Source organism: Argiope bruennichi, chromosome 3 (genome assembly GCF_947563725.1).
Source record: "Argiope bruennichi chromosome 3, qqArgBrue1.1, whole genome shotgun sequence".
In the NCBI taxonomy this organism is placed as follows: Eukaryota; Metazoa; Arthropoda; class Arachnida; order Araneae; family Araneidae; genus Argiope; species Argiope bruennichi.
This window is the reverse complement of record NC_079153.1, coordinates 25,642,051-25,662,243: the sequence shown is the minus strand read 5'-3', so window position 1 is coordinate 25,662,243 and position 20,193 is coordinate 25,642,051. Positions and strand designations below refer to the sequence as shown.

Genomic DNA, 20,193 nt, shown 5'->3' with positions numbered 1-20,193 from the left:
AGCAAAAAAAGGTTTCGGAAAAATTTTTTGATAATTTCAATTAAATTACTAATCACTAAAATTGTTTCTATATACAGAAAATATTATTTTATCTTTATTATTTCCGTTATTATTTATGGAAAGTATTACATATACTTTAAATCGTTTTATTTATATTTTTCCTAATTGCCGCTCGCTTTGTTGAATTAAAATTTATACAATTCTTTAAAAATTATAAATTGTGGAGGGGAAATGGCTTTGGTGGATTTTAAAAATGATTTTTTTTTCAGGTTTGTAACTTTTATAAAAAGCACAAATGTAACTTAGTTACTAATTTTGCAACAAAAAAATTTAGGGAAATTAAAACATGCCAAAAATTAAGGATAAAAAAACATTTTAAGGGAAAACCTTTTGTTAAACAGTTAAACATTAGCGTCGAAAAGCAAAAATAAAGGAAGACAAAGATGGAACAAGATTAGACTCAGCGAACACAGAGACAATGATGAAGTGGAAAAAAACAAACTAGAAGTGATTACAAGACAGAAAGAAATTTTCAAGTGTTTGTAGCTTGATAATGGCATTCTTATCTAAATTTAACAGGCTTTGGGAAGAGCCATCGCGGTTAACAGAGTTCAAATCTGGAATTTCTTTAACAAGATAAGATCTGGAATCATTGAATATTCGACAATGGAAAAAGAATATGTAACATAAATTTTTCATCTTGGATTCAAATTTCACAAGTAGGAGATGTAATAATATTAAATCTATAAAAATGTTTTTAATAGGAAGCATATTAATTCGAAATTTACGTAAGAGCATTTTTCGCATTTTTCTTGTTTAGAAAAATTGTTTGGTGCAATTGGGAATTTAAAAATGGCTTAGAAAAATTTGTATTCTTATTTGAATTAAAAATAAATTCGCAGACGATAAAAAGATTTTGTAATTTAAAATATTTATATGAAGATATTTTTCAAATAAAAAATTCATTCATTTTTTTTAAATGCATATATTTGTGTGCGTTTTGATATACTTTCAACTGGTAATAGTGAGCACTTTTTTTTCGCATTTAACATTTACATAAAATAGACGTCAACAGTTGATTTGATACATGATGATATTTGCAATGCTGTCAAAACTTCAATTTTTGCTTTCAAATACTTAAGTGTAAGAAAGACTTAAGTGATTATTCGTTAAAAAATTAATTGAATAGTTAATTTTTTGTTAAAATAAGGAGTAAAAATATTCTCATCTTGAACAACGTCAGATATATCAGCTGATCAATAAAAAAAAGGAAAGGGAGAAATATGTAGAAACTAATTTCTAAAATAATTAATATTTGTTCGTTAATTTTCTAATGTGAACATCTGACCACTTACTAAAACTAATGCTATAACATGAATAATTTTTTTTTGAACAAAATAATGACAATTGTGCATTTCTTCTCTAAAATGAAGGGGAGGAAAGCATGCTATTTCCTCCATCATAAATTAAAAACTATTTTCATTCATTTTATTTTTATTTATTTTGAAAGAAGTTCCCATTACAGCTCCCGCCATTTCTGTTGTTCCGCCTCGAAACGGTAATCGTCAAAAGAGTCCAGGCAAGGTCAACTCTATGAGTTCGATCACATCGCCAGGAAGAAAGCATTATCACACCAGGTAACTACCGAAGCTAACTTTTTCTCTCTTGCTAATTTTGATTTTATAGTTAAAAATTGTACTTAGCAATTGTGTGTTGTTTTTTGCACTTGGTTTGTAAAGTTTTGCATGAGTTTAACTTCAAAGTAAGCTTTAGTAAAAGAATCACCATTTGACCACAAATTGCATTCACTGTTGATTCCAGAAAAATGTTGGTTTATAGATGCGAAATGAATTTTTTATACAAATAGAAAGTCAAAAACATCTTTACAACTCAGAAATTGAGAAAAGGAACAATCCTCAGATATAAATATATTAAGATGTGGGTCTAATAATTAAAACATAAATATAAAAATACCTGAAACTGAAGAAACTTGTTAAAGAGTCCCAAACTTTATCTCCATAATTGTAACGACCACGACAATAGAAGTCGAACTTGTGGAAATTTGTCACAAACAACCATGTCCTATAGGAAACTGATTATATTTTGAGTTTTATAAAGATCGTTTTATTTATATATATGGGTGTGAATTCCCATTTTCGAAAGGCTCCAAAATATTCTACCTTTTTTCAAAGGAACACTCTTTGAAATTTTATTTTAAATACAACTTTTGTTACATTCACTTTATCAAGAAAATTTCGCTTTGATAAGACAATAGATAACCAATTATTTGACCTAATGTGGCCAGATGACATGTCAGAAACAAAAAGACCTTTTATCTCTAATAAATACTATTAATCCTATTTTCTTAACTTTTTAAAATTTATATATTGTAATAAGTCCACGAATAAAAAATGTTGTATATATTTTAAGATATAAATTTTATGATTTTTTCAGATGCATAGAAAAAATCATAAAATTAAATCATAAAATCAGAATTTTATGATTTAAATTTCAAGATGCATAGAATCTTGCGCAATATGATATTTATATTTAAGTGCAGATATCTACATTTTAAAATAAAAAAATAATTTAAGCTCATGAAAATTTACAATAATGTGTAGCGATAAAGTTTATTGTGAAAAAATCAAAAATGACAGAATTTAGTCTTTGGGAGGGGATTTTTACATTTATTTGACATGAAACGGCATATGAATGGACTTTTACAGATTTTCCTCCCAACATCTTAGTAAAGTTAATTTTTCCTACTCTGTTACGAAGAATTATTTACTAGACAAATATTGCAGAATTTACTGTCAATGTTTTCAGAAATCAGTGCTTATCTGTATTGTGTTTATAAATATCTGCATTCATTATTTAAGTAAAGACTTTTCATTCCTTTTCTCCTGTAAACTGATCCACACTTGCAAAACAAATTTTAATGTACTTGCATTTTTTACTTTTTAAAAGTTGTGAGCCTTTAATGTATTTCTATGAAGTGAACAGACAAAATAAAATCTAATTTATTGATTATCCGTATATTGTCATCAATTCTATTATGGATTATCCAACTATTGTCATCAATTCTATTATTGAAGATCCAACTATTGTCACCAAAAGCTGCAATGATGTAGAAAGCAATTAACTCTTTGAAGGTGAACTATTAAAGATATTGTTTACCAGCAGAAAGGTCGTCATGAAATGTGTCTTTACACGCACTGAGGTATGTCTTAATTGCTTTCTCTTGATGAGCAATCGCTTCTAGTGGTGGCTTTCCGTCACCGCAAATAAAGAAACAAAAACTGCTGACAGAACAGTTCATTCCATTCAGGCGAGGCCATCTGGCAGATGGAGAAAAGAACACATACAATCCACCAATCAATCAATCGAACGATATCTTCAGTGCCTCGATCGGTGACACTATTTTTCCCAATCGTTGATTGATTGCAGCTTCCGCTCCGCAGAGGGCTTCCTCTGGAAAAGCAACAAAGCGGGCTTATAACTCATCAATTTTCCCTCAACATGTCTTCTCAAGATGGTTGGAGGACTTTCCGCAAATATCGGCGATTTTTCTGAACCGCCTTTTTTCCATTGTCTCGTTCTTTTGGATTTGAAAGATCTGTAATTCATCGATAGCTATTAAGTTAGATTTAGATGAAGAAAATAATGGAGAGAAAACAGTTGTGACTTCTGATATTTTAGATCCAAGAAATGATACAGATTACCAAAATATATAAAGCAGCATATTTACTGCGAGATTTCGCTATAAATTGATTTGAGAATTATGGTAAACATTTATATAGTCTGCCATCTGAGTGCATGATTTCACTTTATTACAGTTCGAATCTTAGTGAAATCTTTAAAGAATGTAGAGAGAAATAAGAAATGAAATAAGGAAATTAAATGATCCGAAAGATCCAGCCAAATAGTTGGAAATATATTTCCTGAATAAAGATACATCTTCATTTAGGATGTAATTTTGAAATAGTTAGTTGAAAGAAAAACAAATTTTAAAAGAAAATTTCACATGGAAATTATACATGTATGTAGGGTATAGAGTTAAGTAGCATCATATACATATCATATAAATTTATATATGCATAATACCTCATATAACATTATAATGTCATGGACAGAGCAAGTTGTATCAATTTTAACTAATGAAAGAAAGTGATAGAAGAACCTGTGAGGTTCATAAAACACTATAGCAACTGTCCCATCTCCAACCTTTTGCAAGTTACGGTGAATTAAATAATTTTGCTCAAAATCGTGAAAAATTCCAAATTTAACATATTTTGGGCACATCCTCAAACAAAGTAAGCACATATTCTGAAAGAACAGTTAAAATCCTTTAAGATGACACCAGTTCCATGAAAATACAAGAATTTATAGCCGAGTAATAAGAGCTGAAACATTGGAGAAATTCAAAAGCGAAATGTTGCCAAACTTATTAATTCTAAATTCAAAAAAAATAGTACAAACTACAATTTGTAAAATATATATATGTCAAATAAGTCTATGTATATCGCTTATTAGGTTATAAATACTATCAACAAAAAGCAGATAATATTAAGTGACAGAGTTTTTATTAAAAAGCAATCGAATGATTAAAACAATTTATTGCTAAAAAAAAGTGAAGAATAAAGACCTATATACAAGAAAATTCTTGGTGCTTTATTAAATGCTTCATCAGAAAGAAAAATCTTTCTTATTGAAATGATTTATATGTGAGCATAATCCATCATCAGTATTCTTTTATTGATTTAATGCAGCAATAGTATTATATAATGATAGAATTGTCAGACTTGCCATATATTAATAATTCTCATGTTCACATATGCCAGAATCACTGACTAGTTGCCAGAAAACAAGGTAAAATATATCAGCTAAATATATCAATTTGTACGATATCAGCTTATTCGTAAGTGCTAAAATTCTTGGATTAACATGAGAAATTTATATTTTAAAGCCTACAACTAATTTTAATTCAACTGAATCAAATAGAAAAATAATAATTTGAGACTGATATACAAAAGGGTGCTCTGTATTCCTTTGCATTTTTGCAGAAATGTTGTGACAGCACTGATTTGCTTCAGTGATTTGTGGTAAAAACATTTAGAGGAAATATAAAAGTTAAATACTTTAACGAATACATGACAAAAGAAGTACAACAAAAAAATTAGTATCTGTACCCTGAAAAATGTTTTATGTGATGCATTTTTATATCTCTTATAATGAATAGTAGTGCAGTTTGTAGGCATAGTTTGAGTAGTATTCTATAGAGAGTAGCGTGAGTATGAATGTGCGTGAGTGCGTTTCTGGCACCAAAGCACTGACTGTGTGTTCTTCAGTGCAGGCCTCACACCCATGCAAGCTGTCTCACGGGCATTCTTACCAACTCCGACTCTTGCCTATGAAGTCAAGAAGCTCATGTACGCCCTCTTTTCCTATTTCTTCTCTCACTCTTTCTTCCCTCCTGTCTTCTTTGGCTTTCCTCTAGCACTTCGCATTGGTCGCTTTGCAACTCAATCCGTCTTTGCCCTTGAATGACCTTTCCCAAAGAATTTCACCGATTTGGCTTTATTTTATAAATTTTATGGGCAAATAGCAACTGTTTTGTAATTTTAATGTTACTACTGAATTTAAAATTGTTTTTGAAGCTTTGTCCCTCATTTTATTGCTGCCTCTGCAAAAGCAGAAGATAAATCTATAAATAATTGTTATTCATTAATTTAATTGAATATAAGTGGCTATTATCTCTTTACGATTGCAAATCCAAATTTGGTAATTAAATACATTGATATTTAAAAAAATATTGTTTCAATGCATTTATATATTAATTTAACTAGTTTTCTTGTTGAGCTACAAAGCGATCAATTTCGAAGCTACTGTACATTTCGTTCGAAGTTAATTATAATATAATTAACTTCGAATTCACTGTACTTCCATACTTCTTGCCTTTACATACCCTGCTTTTCCTCTGCCCTGCAGTAATAGTGCACCTATGTATGCAGATGCCTTGTCAAGAGACAGCTTTTCAGGAAAGATAGACTTGAATCAATGGCTAAAATAAAAATTTAAAACCATGTCAAATATAAAAGGACTGCAATTATATGTTTTAAAGTATGTTATTTATTTTTAGATTTGCACTGCCTAGTAACTAAAGACACGCATTTTAGTTTTCTCTTAGATGTCTAAGCATAGCATGCAGTTTTCCTTAAATAAATTTAACCATTTCAGTTTTCTCAAAATGTTAGTTATATTATTTTGATTTAGCAGCTGGAAAGTTGAAAAACTGAATTGAAATTATTTTTGTTGACTGTCAGAACGCAATAGTTTCATGTGTAATATAAAAATCAGTTAAACTGTATAAATGATAATAATTGTTATTTATTGTGTTCTTTAATTTGTAGAAAATTCTTCTTTATGTATAAAATCATTTCCTTTTTAATATGCCCCAAATTAAGTTGGACATCTCGTATATTCCAGTAAGTCTACAACAAAAAGAAAAAAGCTTTTCTCTGATATCTCTAGATTAAGCGCTTGCTTTGAGAGCACCTGCTTAGACAGTTCAGCGTAGAATAGAATATCAAATGCATGTCCAAATAGCAGTCTTTTAGAAATAAAATGTTCATGTATTTTTTAAAATATATATAAATTTTTGAACATAGAAGAAACGAAAAAATCTAATATTTTGCATGACATCAGAGACCTCCAAATGTTTGAATCAGAGATTAGTCAAAATAAAAAAAAATGGAGGGAAAGCTATATTTTGGTTGGGGCGTTGTTTAAATGATAATTTTTATAGATTGTCATTAACTGTATAACTATCTTCAAATGTCAGTAAGATTCATAATTAAAAAAATCGCTCAAAATCCCCCCCCCCCAGAACAGTCATTGGACCAAGATTTACCAAATTTAGCACAAAGTTATTTCTTGGGTTTTAAGTTCTTAGTAGAGTTGGCGAGAGTTTCTCAAAACTTAAATTAGATTTTTAATGAGAAGTTAATCAAATTTTAATTTAATTAATCAAATTTTAATGAGAAATCAATTAAATTTTGTGTAATAATACGGATTATAATATTAAACAAAAAAGATTTTTCACACTTTAAAAATTAAAAAAAATCGGCATTTCATTGATATCAATTTTATTTTTGCTTAATTTTCCTTATCTAATTTTTATAAATTTTAAAAGCAAACAATAGCAACATCGCGTTTCATTGTTTTATCTAAAAAAACCATCAAGTGTGCATTTACAGAAAGCTAATATAAAAAGAAATGAAAAAAAAAGTTTAAAGATTTTATGATTAAAAATAAAATAAACATCGAAGAATCAAGTCTTAAACACTGTCGTACTATATTTCCAATTAGAAGTTTAAAATATTTTTCATTTTTTTTTCTTCAACTGTCGAAACTAAATTCGAAATAAATTCCATTTTATCACACATGAATTCGTAAAAATAGTTTGTCATGTTTAATGAGAATTTTACTTTTAAATGCCGATAGCGTTTATTTAAACAAACGCAAAATTATAAATCTCAGTTTTTCCTTTATTTTGAATTTATTTTAAAACAAAATCTCTTTATTCATATTTGTGTTTGCTTAGTAAAATTTATAGCATCAATTACTAATAGATTTCATGTAGGGAAAAAACGGAAATTTTTTTAAGACAAAATTGGGCAAATATTTATGATGTTATGCAAAATAATAGATTTTACATCAATTTAATAAGATCTGAATGTACTAATATATATTTTTCAAAAATGCATTTTATGATAACATATATATATTATCGTTCACTTTGGGAAAAAATAGTGCCATAATAAAAAAATAATCTTTCCTCTTTCTTTTACTTAGAAGATTCAAATCAGGAGACATAATTTTTTTTGAAGGATAATATCATTTCAGTTCCAGTATTCATCGCTGGAGAGACCAACACAGCATAGTCAACGCCCTGTTATCTTACAGAAAATAACTCCAAATAGACCCAATTCAAACTGTTCTCCTGTAAAATTACAATTTTTTTTTTCTTTCTCACTATGGCATTCTTCTCCCAAGTGAATGATATTTATATGAAATAAATTGTGCATCCATTTCTGTACTGCCGTATTATCCGCATATACGAGCTTTTAGAAATTGAAAGCCCCAATAAAGTTTATACAATGTATATGAGAAAAAAATCCGTAATTGGATCCATATTTTTTTTATTGTTAGTTATTAGCAAAAGCTAATAACAAAAAAATGTAGACATTGATTTTTCTTTCCTATTTTTGTGATATCAATTATTCTTCGTTCACATACAATGCAATCAAAAAAAGGGAATAATGTTCGACCCATTTTCAAGAAATGTATTACGTATTCTTTTATGTTTTTGTCTTCACTCATGATTTAGATAAAGAAAAAATGAATCAAAATAAACTAAAATTTTATTATGTTTTTTTATGAATCTTTTGAGTTTACTTTTATTAGCATTTTTTCCTTAATTCTTCATTTAACTATTTTTAATTTATTTCATGAAAGTATTCATTTAAAAACAGAAATTTTCATCTAAAATTTTCGCAATAAGTATAATTTTTTCACTAAATCATTTTTCGCAAAAAGTATATATGCATATGCTTCGCTTATGATAAAGCAATAAGTATAAGATTAATAATGAATCTTTATTATTCGAGAAATAATTAATTCTTAATGAATACATAGCAAAATATTTTTAAATCATTGAATTCAAACTTAATTTATTAAACTGTATGAAAATATAAATCAGTAATACATATGCTTCCCAGATTATAGAAAAGAAAAAACTTCAGTAATTTTAAACTTTTCACTTTCTATCTTCAAACTTTCTGATTCAAAACCAACGAACATTTAAAATCAAGAAACAAAACGTAAACTCCAAGTAAATGTTATTGTTTTACCGATTTCCTGACAATCTTAAGAAAATGTATTGAAACAATTTCTCCTATCAATTTCAGTTTCAAATATTTGATACTTCCGTATATTTTTTAATAAAAATTGTGAATTGCTATCCCTTTAATCAGTCGATAGTGAACTCCAGTATTAAGGCATGCTTAAATGGCAACGTTTAATTCATTTATTGTTTTGTGAACAGCTCTCGCTTTGTGCATTCCATTTCTATTTTGCAAAGGTCAGACACGAATTCACTCATTTCCGTTGTAATCCGATTAGTTTTGCTTCAAAACGAAGTAGATTGATGGAATGGTTATTTCAGGCCAACTGGTCGCGGTAGTGCAGGCAGTGTATCCGAGCGTCCCTTTGGGATGATGGCAGAAGATCAGGGGAAGGATTTCGATTTCGAAAGAACTGAAATGAAGTACGATTCCACAGGGATGTTTCACTGGTGCCCTGCTCGCTCCATCGAAGACTGCATTCTGGTAAGATTCTTCTTCTGTTCGATTTCATCGGAAACGTTGTTTTTAAAAACATATTAAACGTTCTTTTTGGAGAGAAGACGTTCTTTTTTTTCTTTTTCTTTCTTTTCTTTTTTTTTTTTGCGCTATCGGAACTACGTCCATGTTATATTAACAAATGTTGATATGATTTCCTTTGAAAAAGTGAAAAAAATTAATATAGTATATAAAATAAAATAAAATTAGCTATTTTATGGTAGGAAAAATATGCATAATAGTTAATAGAGAAGTCTTTGAACATCACCTACCATTAGCGCAGTACAGACAAATATAATTGCTTGTCTCAATGAACATTAAAACTATCCAAAATACCAAACTGCATTGGAGTAGAATGGCCAAACATAGCTCTTGCTCCAATGAACAACAAAACTATCCAAGATATCAAGTTGCATTGGCGTAGCATGACCAAACATAGTTCTTTCCCCAATGAACAACAAAACTATCCAAAATACCAAACTTCATTGGAGCAGTATGGCCAAAAATAGTTCTTGCCCCAATTAACAACAAAACTATCCAAGATATCAAGCTGCATTGGCGTAGTATGGCCAAACATAGTTCTTACCACAATGAACAACAGAACTATCAGAGATACCAAGCTGCATTGGCGTAATATAGATGAATATAGTTCTTGTCCCAATAAACAACATAACTATCTATGATATCAAGTTTCATTGGCGTAGTATGGCCAAACATAATTCTTGCCCCCAATGAACAACAAAACTATCCAAGTTATCAAATTGCATTGGTTTAGAATGGCGAAACATAGTTCTTTCTCCAATTAACAACAAAACTATTCAAGTTATTAAGTTGCATTGGCTTAGAATGGCCAAACATAGTTCATGCCCCAATGAACAACAAAACTATCTAAAATATCAAGATGCATGGGCGTAGTATGGCCAAACATAGTTCTTGCCCCAGTGAACAACAAAACTACCAGAGATATCAAACTGCATTGGTGTAGTATAGATAAACATAGTTCTTGACCCAATGAACAACAAAACTACTAAAAATATCAAGTTGCATTGGCGTAGTATGGCCAAACATAAATCTTGCCCCAATAAAAGCCAAAACTTCCCAAGATATTAAATTGCATCCTTCAGAATTGTTTTGTGGATTATAAATGAAATTTGTGAGCTATGCAACTTTATAGCTTTTGTTGGAATTGGCAAATTTTATTCATGTGTTAAATTCCTTAAAAACCTATTTTCCAAGATATTTCAACAACATTTTCCATGTATCTTTCTTCATTCGATTTCAACCTTCTGAAATTATTCCTCTTGTAAGTTCAAAATACTTCAAATAAACCGTTCACTACTCATGCGTACTGCTGGTTATCTGCGCACTTTATCGATTTCAGTCCTGCCAATAACTTGCTCTTGAGGGCCATTTGTGGAAGATTGGCAGTAGATGGTGGGCAAGATCAGTAAATATCTGAACCTTATTGATATTATTGGCGCCGGATTACAGAATGCGCTGACAAGATTGCCAAATTAAAAATCACCAACTACATATTCCGATCATAATCAAAAGAAGATCATTAGAGAAGTAGGTAACGAAAAATATATCGGGTATCAAATTTTATTTTTAATTTATGTCTGTATATCTTCCATTGTAGGATCGCAATCAGGCCGCCATGACGGTCCTAAACGGCCACGTGGTGCTCTGTCTATTCGCGGACAAGGACTCTCCCTTGATTGGTCTGCGCAACCTCGTGATGCCGTTGCGAGCCAGCAACTTCCATTACCACGAGCTGAAGCACGTGGTGATCGTGGGGAACGTAGACTACCTTAGGAGAGAATGGAAGATGTTGCAGAATCTGCCCAAGATATCAATCCTCAGCGTGAGTTTCTTTACCATAGTTTAAAACAGTAATTAGAAGAAGATCAACATAAAAATGCTACAAAAATATAATCAAGGAGTATATTAAATTAGTTTTAAAAACTTTCATAATGTACGGGCATTTTCCCTCTTCAAGGTTAACTATAAAAATGTAGTTATAGCTATTGCCATACTAACTATAAATGGTTAGAGTATAAGCATTCCGAGAGCATTAAAATCTCGACAAATAAATATCTTAATAGTCCTTTAGTCACGACTTAATTAGCAGATACACGATTACTTCATTTTTCAATAACTAAATGGTACTATGACTGAGAGAAAATTATTTTTTGCTGTCTTTCTAATTTGTTTTAGTAAAAATTCATGGGTTTTTTTTTTTTTTTTTTGCATCTACTTTAAATTGTGATTTTTTATCTGTATTATTTATTAATGGGAAACAAAATATATTGGTGGATACAGTACGACCACATCTGTTTGAAAAAACTGATGTTAATGTAAACGACCAATTTTGTTAATTAAATCTTATTTTATTCAAATATAACCACACATAAATATTTACTATTTAGTAAGCACAATTTGAAGATTTCTTGTATTTCAACACAATGCCCCGATTTAAATTCTCAATGAGGAAATCTTTGTCAAAAATATGTTTCAAAAATAGAAATAAATTAAGATAAAATCTTCATTATAATTCATTTTCTTGGAGCTATTAATTTTATTCTTTATATCTAAATTTTTAATGCTTTATTTTTGTCTAACCAGGTTTATCTGCATTTTTATAATGTTCCATGTCTTCACAAATAAATCGAATTTTTATTTTTGATGTATAAATATTTTTTTACGAAATTAACATGAAGAGTCACCTTATATTTGGATCAACCTTTCCTCCATTGAACCTTCTGTCGCAGAATTTCAAACAAATTCTACCTTTCTGTCCAATAAATTGTGAAACTATCAAATTATAAATAATACGTCATTACTGCAATAGCTTCATCATGATGGAATTATAGTCAAATATTGAAATTAAAAATATTCTTTATATGAAAAATGTAATAAACCATCTTGAGTGGTCTACCCAAAACGTTCTTGTATTCTCTCTAATAAATTTGTCATACCAGAGAACGCCTCGTATGGCAGTGGCGTATAATAGTTATGAAATATTAATCTTTGTCTGGAATTTACCACTTTTACTGAATCTATCGTGTTATTTTTGGCGAGTTATTTGGCGATTAATTCTTATCATGAGTTAATATTATTCAAAAATCGGATTTATGTCTTAAACATGTTTTTCTCAATCGATTGAAATAAAAATTTGGCATTCTTGGCGAGTTATTTGGCGATTAATCCTTATCATGCGTTACTATTATTCAAAAATCGAATTGATATCTTAAACACGTTTTTCTCGTTCGATTGAAATAAAAATTTGGTAAAAAACTGCATTTGTAGTCGCATATTCCTATACCAAATTTGATATATTTGTCATTGCATTTTTGAATTATCTCTTTTACTTGTATCTGAAAGTACAGACCAACAGACAGTTAACCTGTAGTTGGATTTGGCTCAAAATTTGACAGGTGTCTATTCTTTAGATATTAAATCTGTGTACCGAATCCTATGTATCTATCTATCTTCCTTTTGTAATTATCGTATTAGTTTATAATCGAATAACCGAAAAAAGTGGACTTCTTCTGAACAGAATTTACTCAAAATTTAATAGAAATGTGCATATTTGGTGTAAAGACCGTATACCAAATTTCAACCGTCTAGCTCCCATAGCTTTTGAGTTATCTTTGTCACAGACAGACGAACTGTTTCAAAAATGTGTCTTTTGAACTCATGGAGGTTTAAAACTAAGAGATTCGTCAAAATCTCAAGTTCGAATTTTTTTTAAGATTACTATACTCTCTTTATACTACGTAAATGAAAAAGTAACAAGTAATATAAAAAATCAATTTTAATTCAATTCCTACTTAGGTTAACAAAGACAATTTTTATTTTAGTTATTTTTTATTAAATAATTATCTAAAAATTAAGTATCAAAAAATTATTGATTTTCGCAAGAATTGAACTCGCATTCTTCACCTTCACATGAAAAGTACTGAAATCCTTGCATTTTACCGATTGAGCTACTGCCTGTAATTAATAAATTAATATTGAAAAAATCTGTATTAACATCAAGTGTCATCCACTACAAGTTTAAAAAAATGTATTTGAACTTGAATGGATGAATGAAAAGTATTTTATTAACGATTGAAAATTTGAACAAGATATATAAATATATATAAGGAGAGTGTGAACTAATAATAAGAATTGAAAAATAATTAAATTTTATTTTAAAAAGTAGCTTATTAATCTTATTAATCTTTTGTCTCTGCTTAATAAAACCATTTATGTTTAGTATTTATAAGATAGTAAGGTGATATATGTTTGAAATTCTATTTCTTCAACTGACTCTTGGCGGGCGGGAAAGTATGGATTGCTGAAATTTATCCAAATAAAAAATAGAGTGAAATCTGCTGTATAATTGCTATAAAATAATTCGATCCATTTTGTCTTTCAAGCTAGCCTAAGTTTTGAATATTACTAAATGAGATCTTCTTTATGTGAAGGAATGGTTAGAGTGAAATGAGATTTCATAGTTAAGAGCATTTAAAAATAAAAGTAAATATCAGTCAAAAAAGGGGATAGGATATGCAGATTGGGAGCTTTTACCGTAAAAGACTAGAAAACATGAATTCACAAAGAAGAAGATCAGAAAGGAAATAGTAATTTTATTTGAAAGTTAATAAAGGGTTCACATTTCTAGACCATGTTAGAATTTTGGATCAACGAGATTATTTCCGGATGTCTAACATTTCATTCCCAGTTGTATTCCAAATCTTTAATCACTTGTTCTAATATCTTCCTTCCCCTTTTCTATTGTCTTTCAACAGGTTTGATGTTTAAACCAAAGGTTTCCAAACATTGCAAGCCACTTCACTCTCTATGCAAAAAGATTTTTGATAGAACAACACTACACGATGTTTCTGAAGGGATTCATAAGCCCAAAAGAAGTTTTTGTGAAAAAAAAAACTTTTATTATTAAATACAATTTTACATGAAACATTTCTATTATAGAGTTTGATGAAAATTTTATGCCCACGTCATATTTTTGAAAATTTTGAAAAATAGATGCAATACATATACAATTAAAATCTTGTTGCAACTCCTCTAAAGTTGACAATTTGGAAAACCCTGGTTTAAACTAACTTCTAAAGAAAAAAAATATTTGTAGTGCATATTTTTCTGTGTACAAATTATACTGTATTTGAAGCTGTGAACACATACATGAGGGATTGTAAAAGATGAAAGATCTTAATTTTCTAAAGTTTTGACGAACAGGTATATTAAAAATCGACATTTAGACAGTTAGATTAATGGTCTAAATTCTAATCTTTAAAAGTATTTCAGATTTCATCTAGACATTAACTAGAGATAAAGAAGACAATTTCAACTAGAAATTATATAGAAAGGATGTGATGAGAATCGGGCAAGCAGTTCAACTGAATATGAATTGTCTTCGAAACATTCTATAATATGCCATATCACCAGTTGTGTCGTTCGGAAAATTAACAGGTTCGTGAATCTGTCGAGTTAAATGGCAGTTGAACTAATCAGCTTACTTTCCAGTGATTTGAAAGGGAACACTGGAACAGACAAGCAACGGAAGTCACGTTGCATCGGAAATTAAAACGTCAATTAAGATCTCTAGCGAAATGAACTCGTCATTCCTCGTGAAACTGCAAAGCAACTCAGATGATTCTGAGCGAATGTTGAAGATTTCTGTTATTCTAATTTGTTGCAAAATAGACAGATAATACTTGCATTCTAAGATTTACTGGCGACATTTTTGTTTTGTTTCTAATTGAGAGTTAGTCATATCTTGTTTCTGATACACGTCCGAATAATATTATATCAAGTTGATAGTTTGTAATACATTGTCGAGTCATAGCTTCATATTTGATGTTAATGTGAATATTTAAAGTCTCTGTTTTTTATTGTTGTAATTTGAGAATAATTACCAAATTTGATGTTTTATTTTCATTATTTTGGATATTAATTTAAAAACTAACCTTTCTTTACAAAATGACGTCATAACTGTACTGCTTCTTGTGGTATATATATATAATGATATTTCTAAATACAATTTAAACTTAATTAATTTTCTAATTTCTATCTTAATTTAATCCATATTAACTTCATTCTAAAATGTTCTCTTATTTCCTGATCCAGTTCCACCTTTTTTTTTATTTAATTAATGCTACACGAGCTTTTTAAAACTGTAAAATCAGCGGTTCTCGCGCTCCGAGTGAAATAAAAATCCTTAATGTTTACTGCATTCTTTTAAAAGACATCTAGATTTCCCTTATCTAAAGTGCCACGTGTAAAAGAATCCCTATCAGAATCTTATAGTGTGAAATCACTGGGGAAAGATATTTGGCTCTGTTTAGCTTTTTTTGTTCTTCTCTTGTGTCGTGGACTAACGTATCTCGTCGCTACTTACTTGTACATAAATTATACCCTCCGGGATGGAATAAATCAGAAGTTTTAAAAATTCAAAAGTGTCTTCTCTCTTCGGCCACGCTGGTGCTTAAAAAATTAGGCTTTTACATATATACCGAACTAAAAAGTATAAATCACATTTTCTTCAATTTGAATTTGAGCCACATGTCCGTGTGCTTTGATTAATCAGTCGCTCGAAAAGCTTAATCATCAAAAATAAAATATAAAAATATAAAGGATATAGAATTCGTTTTTTAAATTGTTCAACAGAAATAAATATTAAATTAATTTGTCATTTTCCGACGGTTTCTTATTGCTTCTATGTGTAAACAAATAAATATGCGTCTAAATTAGGACACATTTCTTACCTTAAAACAAACAAAAAGAATAAGGCAATTTAACAAAAGATATACGAGCCCATAACATCAACCCAAGGAATCATCAAATAATTAAATGTTAAGTTGGAGTTTTACCTGGATATTAAATAAAAAATCAATTCTAATTTTAGTCCTTGAGTTTTTCGATTAAATAGAAAGCATAATAATATTCTTAGTTTTAAAGAATTTCCGCGATTATCTAGTTGAGAACCCTCTTAAGTTCTTCCTTCTTGCACAGAATAAATTATATTTGTTTAACTCCTTAACTGTTTTATTTTCTTGTCTATCTAATAAGATTACCCCTTCCATTTTGGGAATACTTTCTTATTTTGATTCAAGTGGAAATCCATTGAATATTTGACTTATCTTTGTATTCGATGTAATTTTAATATTGAATTATAATTGTTATGAATGGTTTATTTTTTGCTTACAACTATCAAAATTCGAAAATCGATGCACGTATGGCACTCGGGCAAAACATTTAAGAGGTTAAATAAATTATAAAACGATTGAAACCTATGTTCTTTCATATGGTCACTACTATTTGATTAATACGGGTTGATTTTTAAAAAATCAAACTTCAAAATAAAAATATTACGCAATAATTAATTAAAAAAGTTTTTACTTGTTCTACAGTTTTAGAATTTTTTTTTCATGAAATTTACTAATTCTTTAAACCAATAGTAGACGTATTGTTTTTAGCAATTAACAAACATTCTTTTTTAAAAATGAAGTAAAGAATGAAAGTATTTTTAAATTATGAAGAATTCCATTACAACTGGCAAAATTACATATTTTTATGAATCTGTAATCATTTTATGGACATGTCATAATCATAATCTGGAAAAAAATTATACAGATATTTTAAAGGATGTAAGATTATTGACCTGTCATCTACCTTAATGACTAATTTGCTGATTTTGGCAATAAAAAAACAGTTTCTGAAAGTACAACAGTCAAGGCGATATCTCTTTTAGGACAGAAGATCCAGCGATTGTTCTGGAAGGTCTTTTATTTTGTCAAATAACTTATATAAAGCGAGCCAGCCAACCAAGTAAATTCTCTCTTTTAAATGCCATTGGTTCTATATTTGTTTTATGCTGAGCGTTTCATGCTATGTTATTTAATTAGTGATTTACAATTTGCTTGTATGTTGCTGCTATTTTCAAGTGCTGTCTTTGTTTACGATTCGACTGTTGTTTTGCTACCCGTTTTTTCGTGTTTTCTGTGGAGTGAAGTATCATTATCAATTATCGAACTTGTTTAACGCCTCCTGATACACCCATGGATGTATTTTTCTGCAATAATATTTCCTTCTTATTTTATCAGATACCTTCCAAAATCCTCTAGTTATTAGGTTTGAGATTTACAATAAAATAGTATACAATAATAAACAACAATAATAATACAACAATAATAATAATAAATTACAATAATAATCTTTCATGAAAATAACACTCCAATTTGTGTCGTGCGGAAGTACCAGCTTAAATGTTGTCTTCTTCATATGACAGAGGCTCAAAATTACTAAGTCCTTTCCCAAATAAACTTCACACAACTTCGAAACAGGACGTTAATTTAAATAAATTAAATTAAATTAAACCTGGAAATAAAATTTTATGACTTCATTTTAAGAGCCTGGTCAGTTTAAGTAGAATGAGGAATGCAAATGTATAATTAGAGGCTGTATAATCAGAATTCTTCCTTTGAGTACTGCTCTGCCCCATTTAATAATTATGATTTCACTCCCTGCGTGTGACTAACAAATCTCTACTCTAATCTCTCAGTGAGCTATTTTACACACCTGTCCTGTAAAATAATTCATTGTTGGTGGATGGATTTAATGATCTAATGAGTTAAAAAAAGAATAGATAACCTAGTAGGCAATCAAAAATGTTAATAATTTTTAGGTGGGAGGAGAGGATAAATAGCATTCGTGACATAATTAGATTTTTCTCACTCACTGCTTATCATCAATGACTCTCCAAATTTAAATGGCTCTAAAATTGTTTTAAAAACAAATTTAGGATAGAATAAGTAGCATAGCTAGGATAAGTAGAATCCAGTCATAATTTGATTTTTTTAAGAATAAATAGCTCTAAAATGCTCATAAAATTAAATATTCTAGTTATCATGAGTGACGTAGCAAAGATAAGCAGCACACAGTCATAATTTGATTCTTTTCGCTCAATGCCCATCATCTGTGACTCGATAAATTTAAATGCTTCTAAAATTCTATTATTCATCAGTGGTATGCGAGGGTAAGCCTCACCCAGTCATAATTTGATTCTTTTCGCTCAATGTTCATTATCAATAGCTTGACAAGAATCAATAGCTCTAAAATGCTCATAAAATTAAATATTCTAATTATCATCAGTGGCGTAGCAAAGATAAGCAGCACCCAGTCATAATTTGATTCTTTTCACTCAATGCCCATCATCTGTGACTCGATAAATTTAAATGGCTCTAAAATTCTATTAATCATCAGTGGTATGGCGAGGGTAAGTCGCACCCAGTCATAATTTGATTCTTTTCGCTCAATGCTCATTATCAATAGCTTGACAAGAATCAATAGCTCCAAATTGCTCATAAAATTAAATATTCTAATTATCATCAGTGGCGTAGCAAAGATAAGCAGCGCCCAGTCATAATTTGATTCTTTTCGCTCAATGCCCATCATCTGTGACTTGATAAATTTAAATGGCTCTAAAATTCTATTAATCATCAGTGGTGTGGCGAGGGTAAGTCGCACCCAGTCATAATTTGATTCTTTTCGCTCAATGCTCATTATCAATAGCTTGACAAGAATCAATAGCTCCAAATTGCTCATAAAATTAAATATTCTAATTATCATCAGTGGCGTAGCAAAGATAAGCAGCGCCCAGTCATAATTTGATTCTTTTCGCTCAATGCCCATCATCTGTGACTCGATAAATTTAAATGGCTCTAAAATTGTTTTAAAAACAAATTTAGGATAGAATAAGTAGCATAGCTAGGATAAGTAGAATCCAGTCATAATTTGATTTTTTTAAGAATAAATAGCTCTAAAATGCTCATAAAATTAAATATTCTAGTTATCATCAGTGGCGTAGCAAAGATAAGCAGCACCCAGTCATAATTTGATTCTTTTCACTCAATGCCCATCATCTGTGACTCGATAAATTTAAATGGCTCTAAAATTCTATTAATCATCAGTGGTATGGCGAGGGTAAGTCGCACCCAGTCATAATTTGATTCTTTTCGCTCAATGCTCATTATCAATAGCTTGACAAGAATCAATAGCTCCAAATTGCTCATAAAATTAAATATTCTAATTATCATCAGTGGCGTAGCAAAGATAAGCAGCGCCCAGTCATAATTTGATTCTTTTCGCTCAATGCCCATCATCTGTGACTCGATAAATTTAAATGGCTCTAAAATTCTATTAATCATCAGTGGTGTGGCGAGGGTAAGTCGCACCCAGTCATAATTTGATTCTTTTCGCTAAATGCTCATTATCAATAGTTTGACAAGAATAAATAGCTCTAATGTTCATAAAATAAAATATTCTAGTTATCATCAGTAGCGTAGCAAAGATAACCAGCACACAGTCATAATTTGATTCTTTTCGCTCAATGCCCATCATCTGCGACTCGATAAATTTAAATGGCCCTAAAATTCTATTAATCATCAGTGGCAGGGTAAGTCGCCTCCAGTCATAATTCGATTCTTTAGTAGTTTGACAAGTGTAAATAACTCCATAATTTTTATGAAATTAAAAATTTCAGAAATCGTCAGTGGCGTAACGAAGATAAGCAGCACCTGAGATTAATTTGATTTTTACGTCAAGAGCCCGCCGCCAATGTCTTACCAGTTATAAACGTCTCCAAAATTCTAATAAAATTAAAAAATCTAGTAATATCTAGTGGCATCCAGATAAGCAACACTCGGGACATAATTTAATTTTTTCGCCCTCTACCTGCCATTAGTTGCTTAACAAGTGTTAATGGCGCTATTAAATCTGGGCAATT

At 29.7% G+C, this 20,193-nt stretch overlaps 1 protein-coding gene across 1 annotated transcript in view; it reads left to right on the top strand.

Moving 5' to 3' along the window:
• The window catches only part of LOC129962640 (calcium-activated potassium channel slowpoke-like), a 288,136-nt gene that overhangs the window by 247,332 nt on the left and 20,611 nt on the right, over window positions 1-20,193 (top strand). The window contains exons 17-19 of the mRNA XM_056076504.1: window positions 1,526-1,637; window positions 9,227-9,389; window positions 11,041-11,265. Coding sequence (XP_055932479.1) covers window positions 1,526-1,637; window positions 9,227-9,389; window positions 11,041-11,265 — 500 coding nt within the window. The remainder of the gene's footprint in view (window positions 1-1,525; window positions 1,638-9,226; window positions 9,390-11,040; window positions 11,266-20,193) is intronic.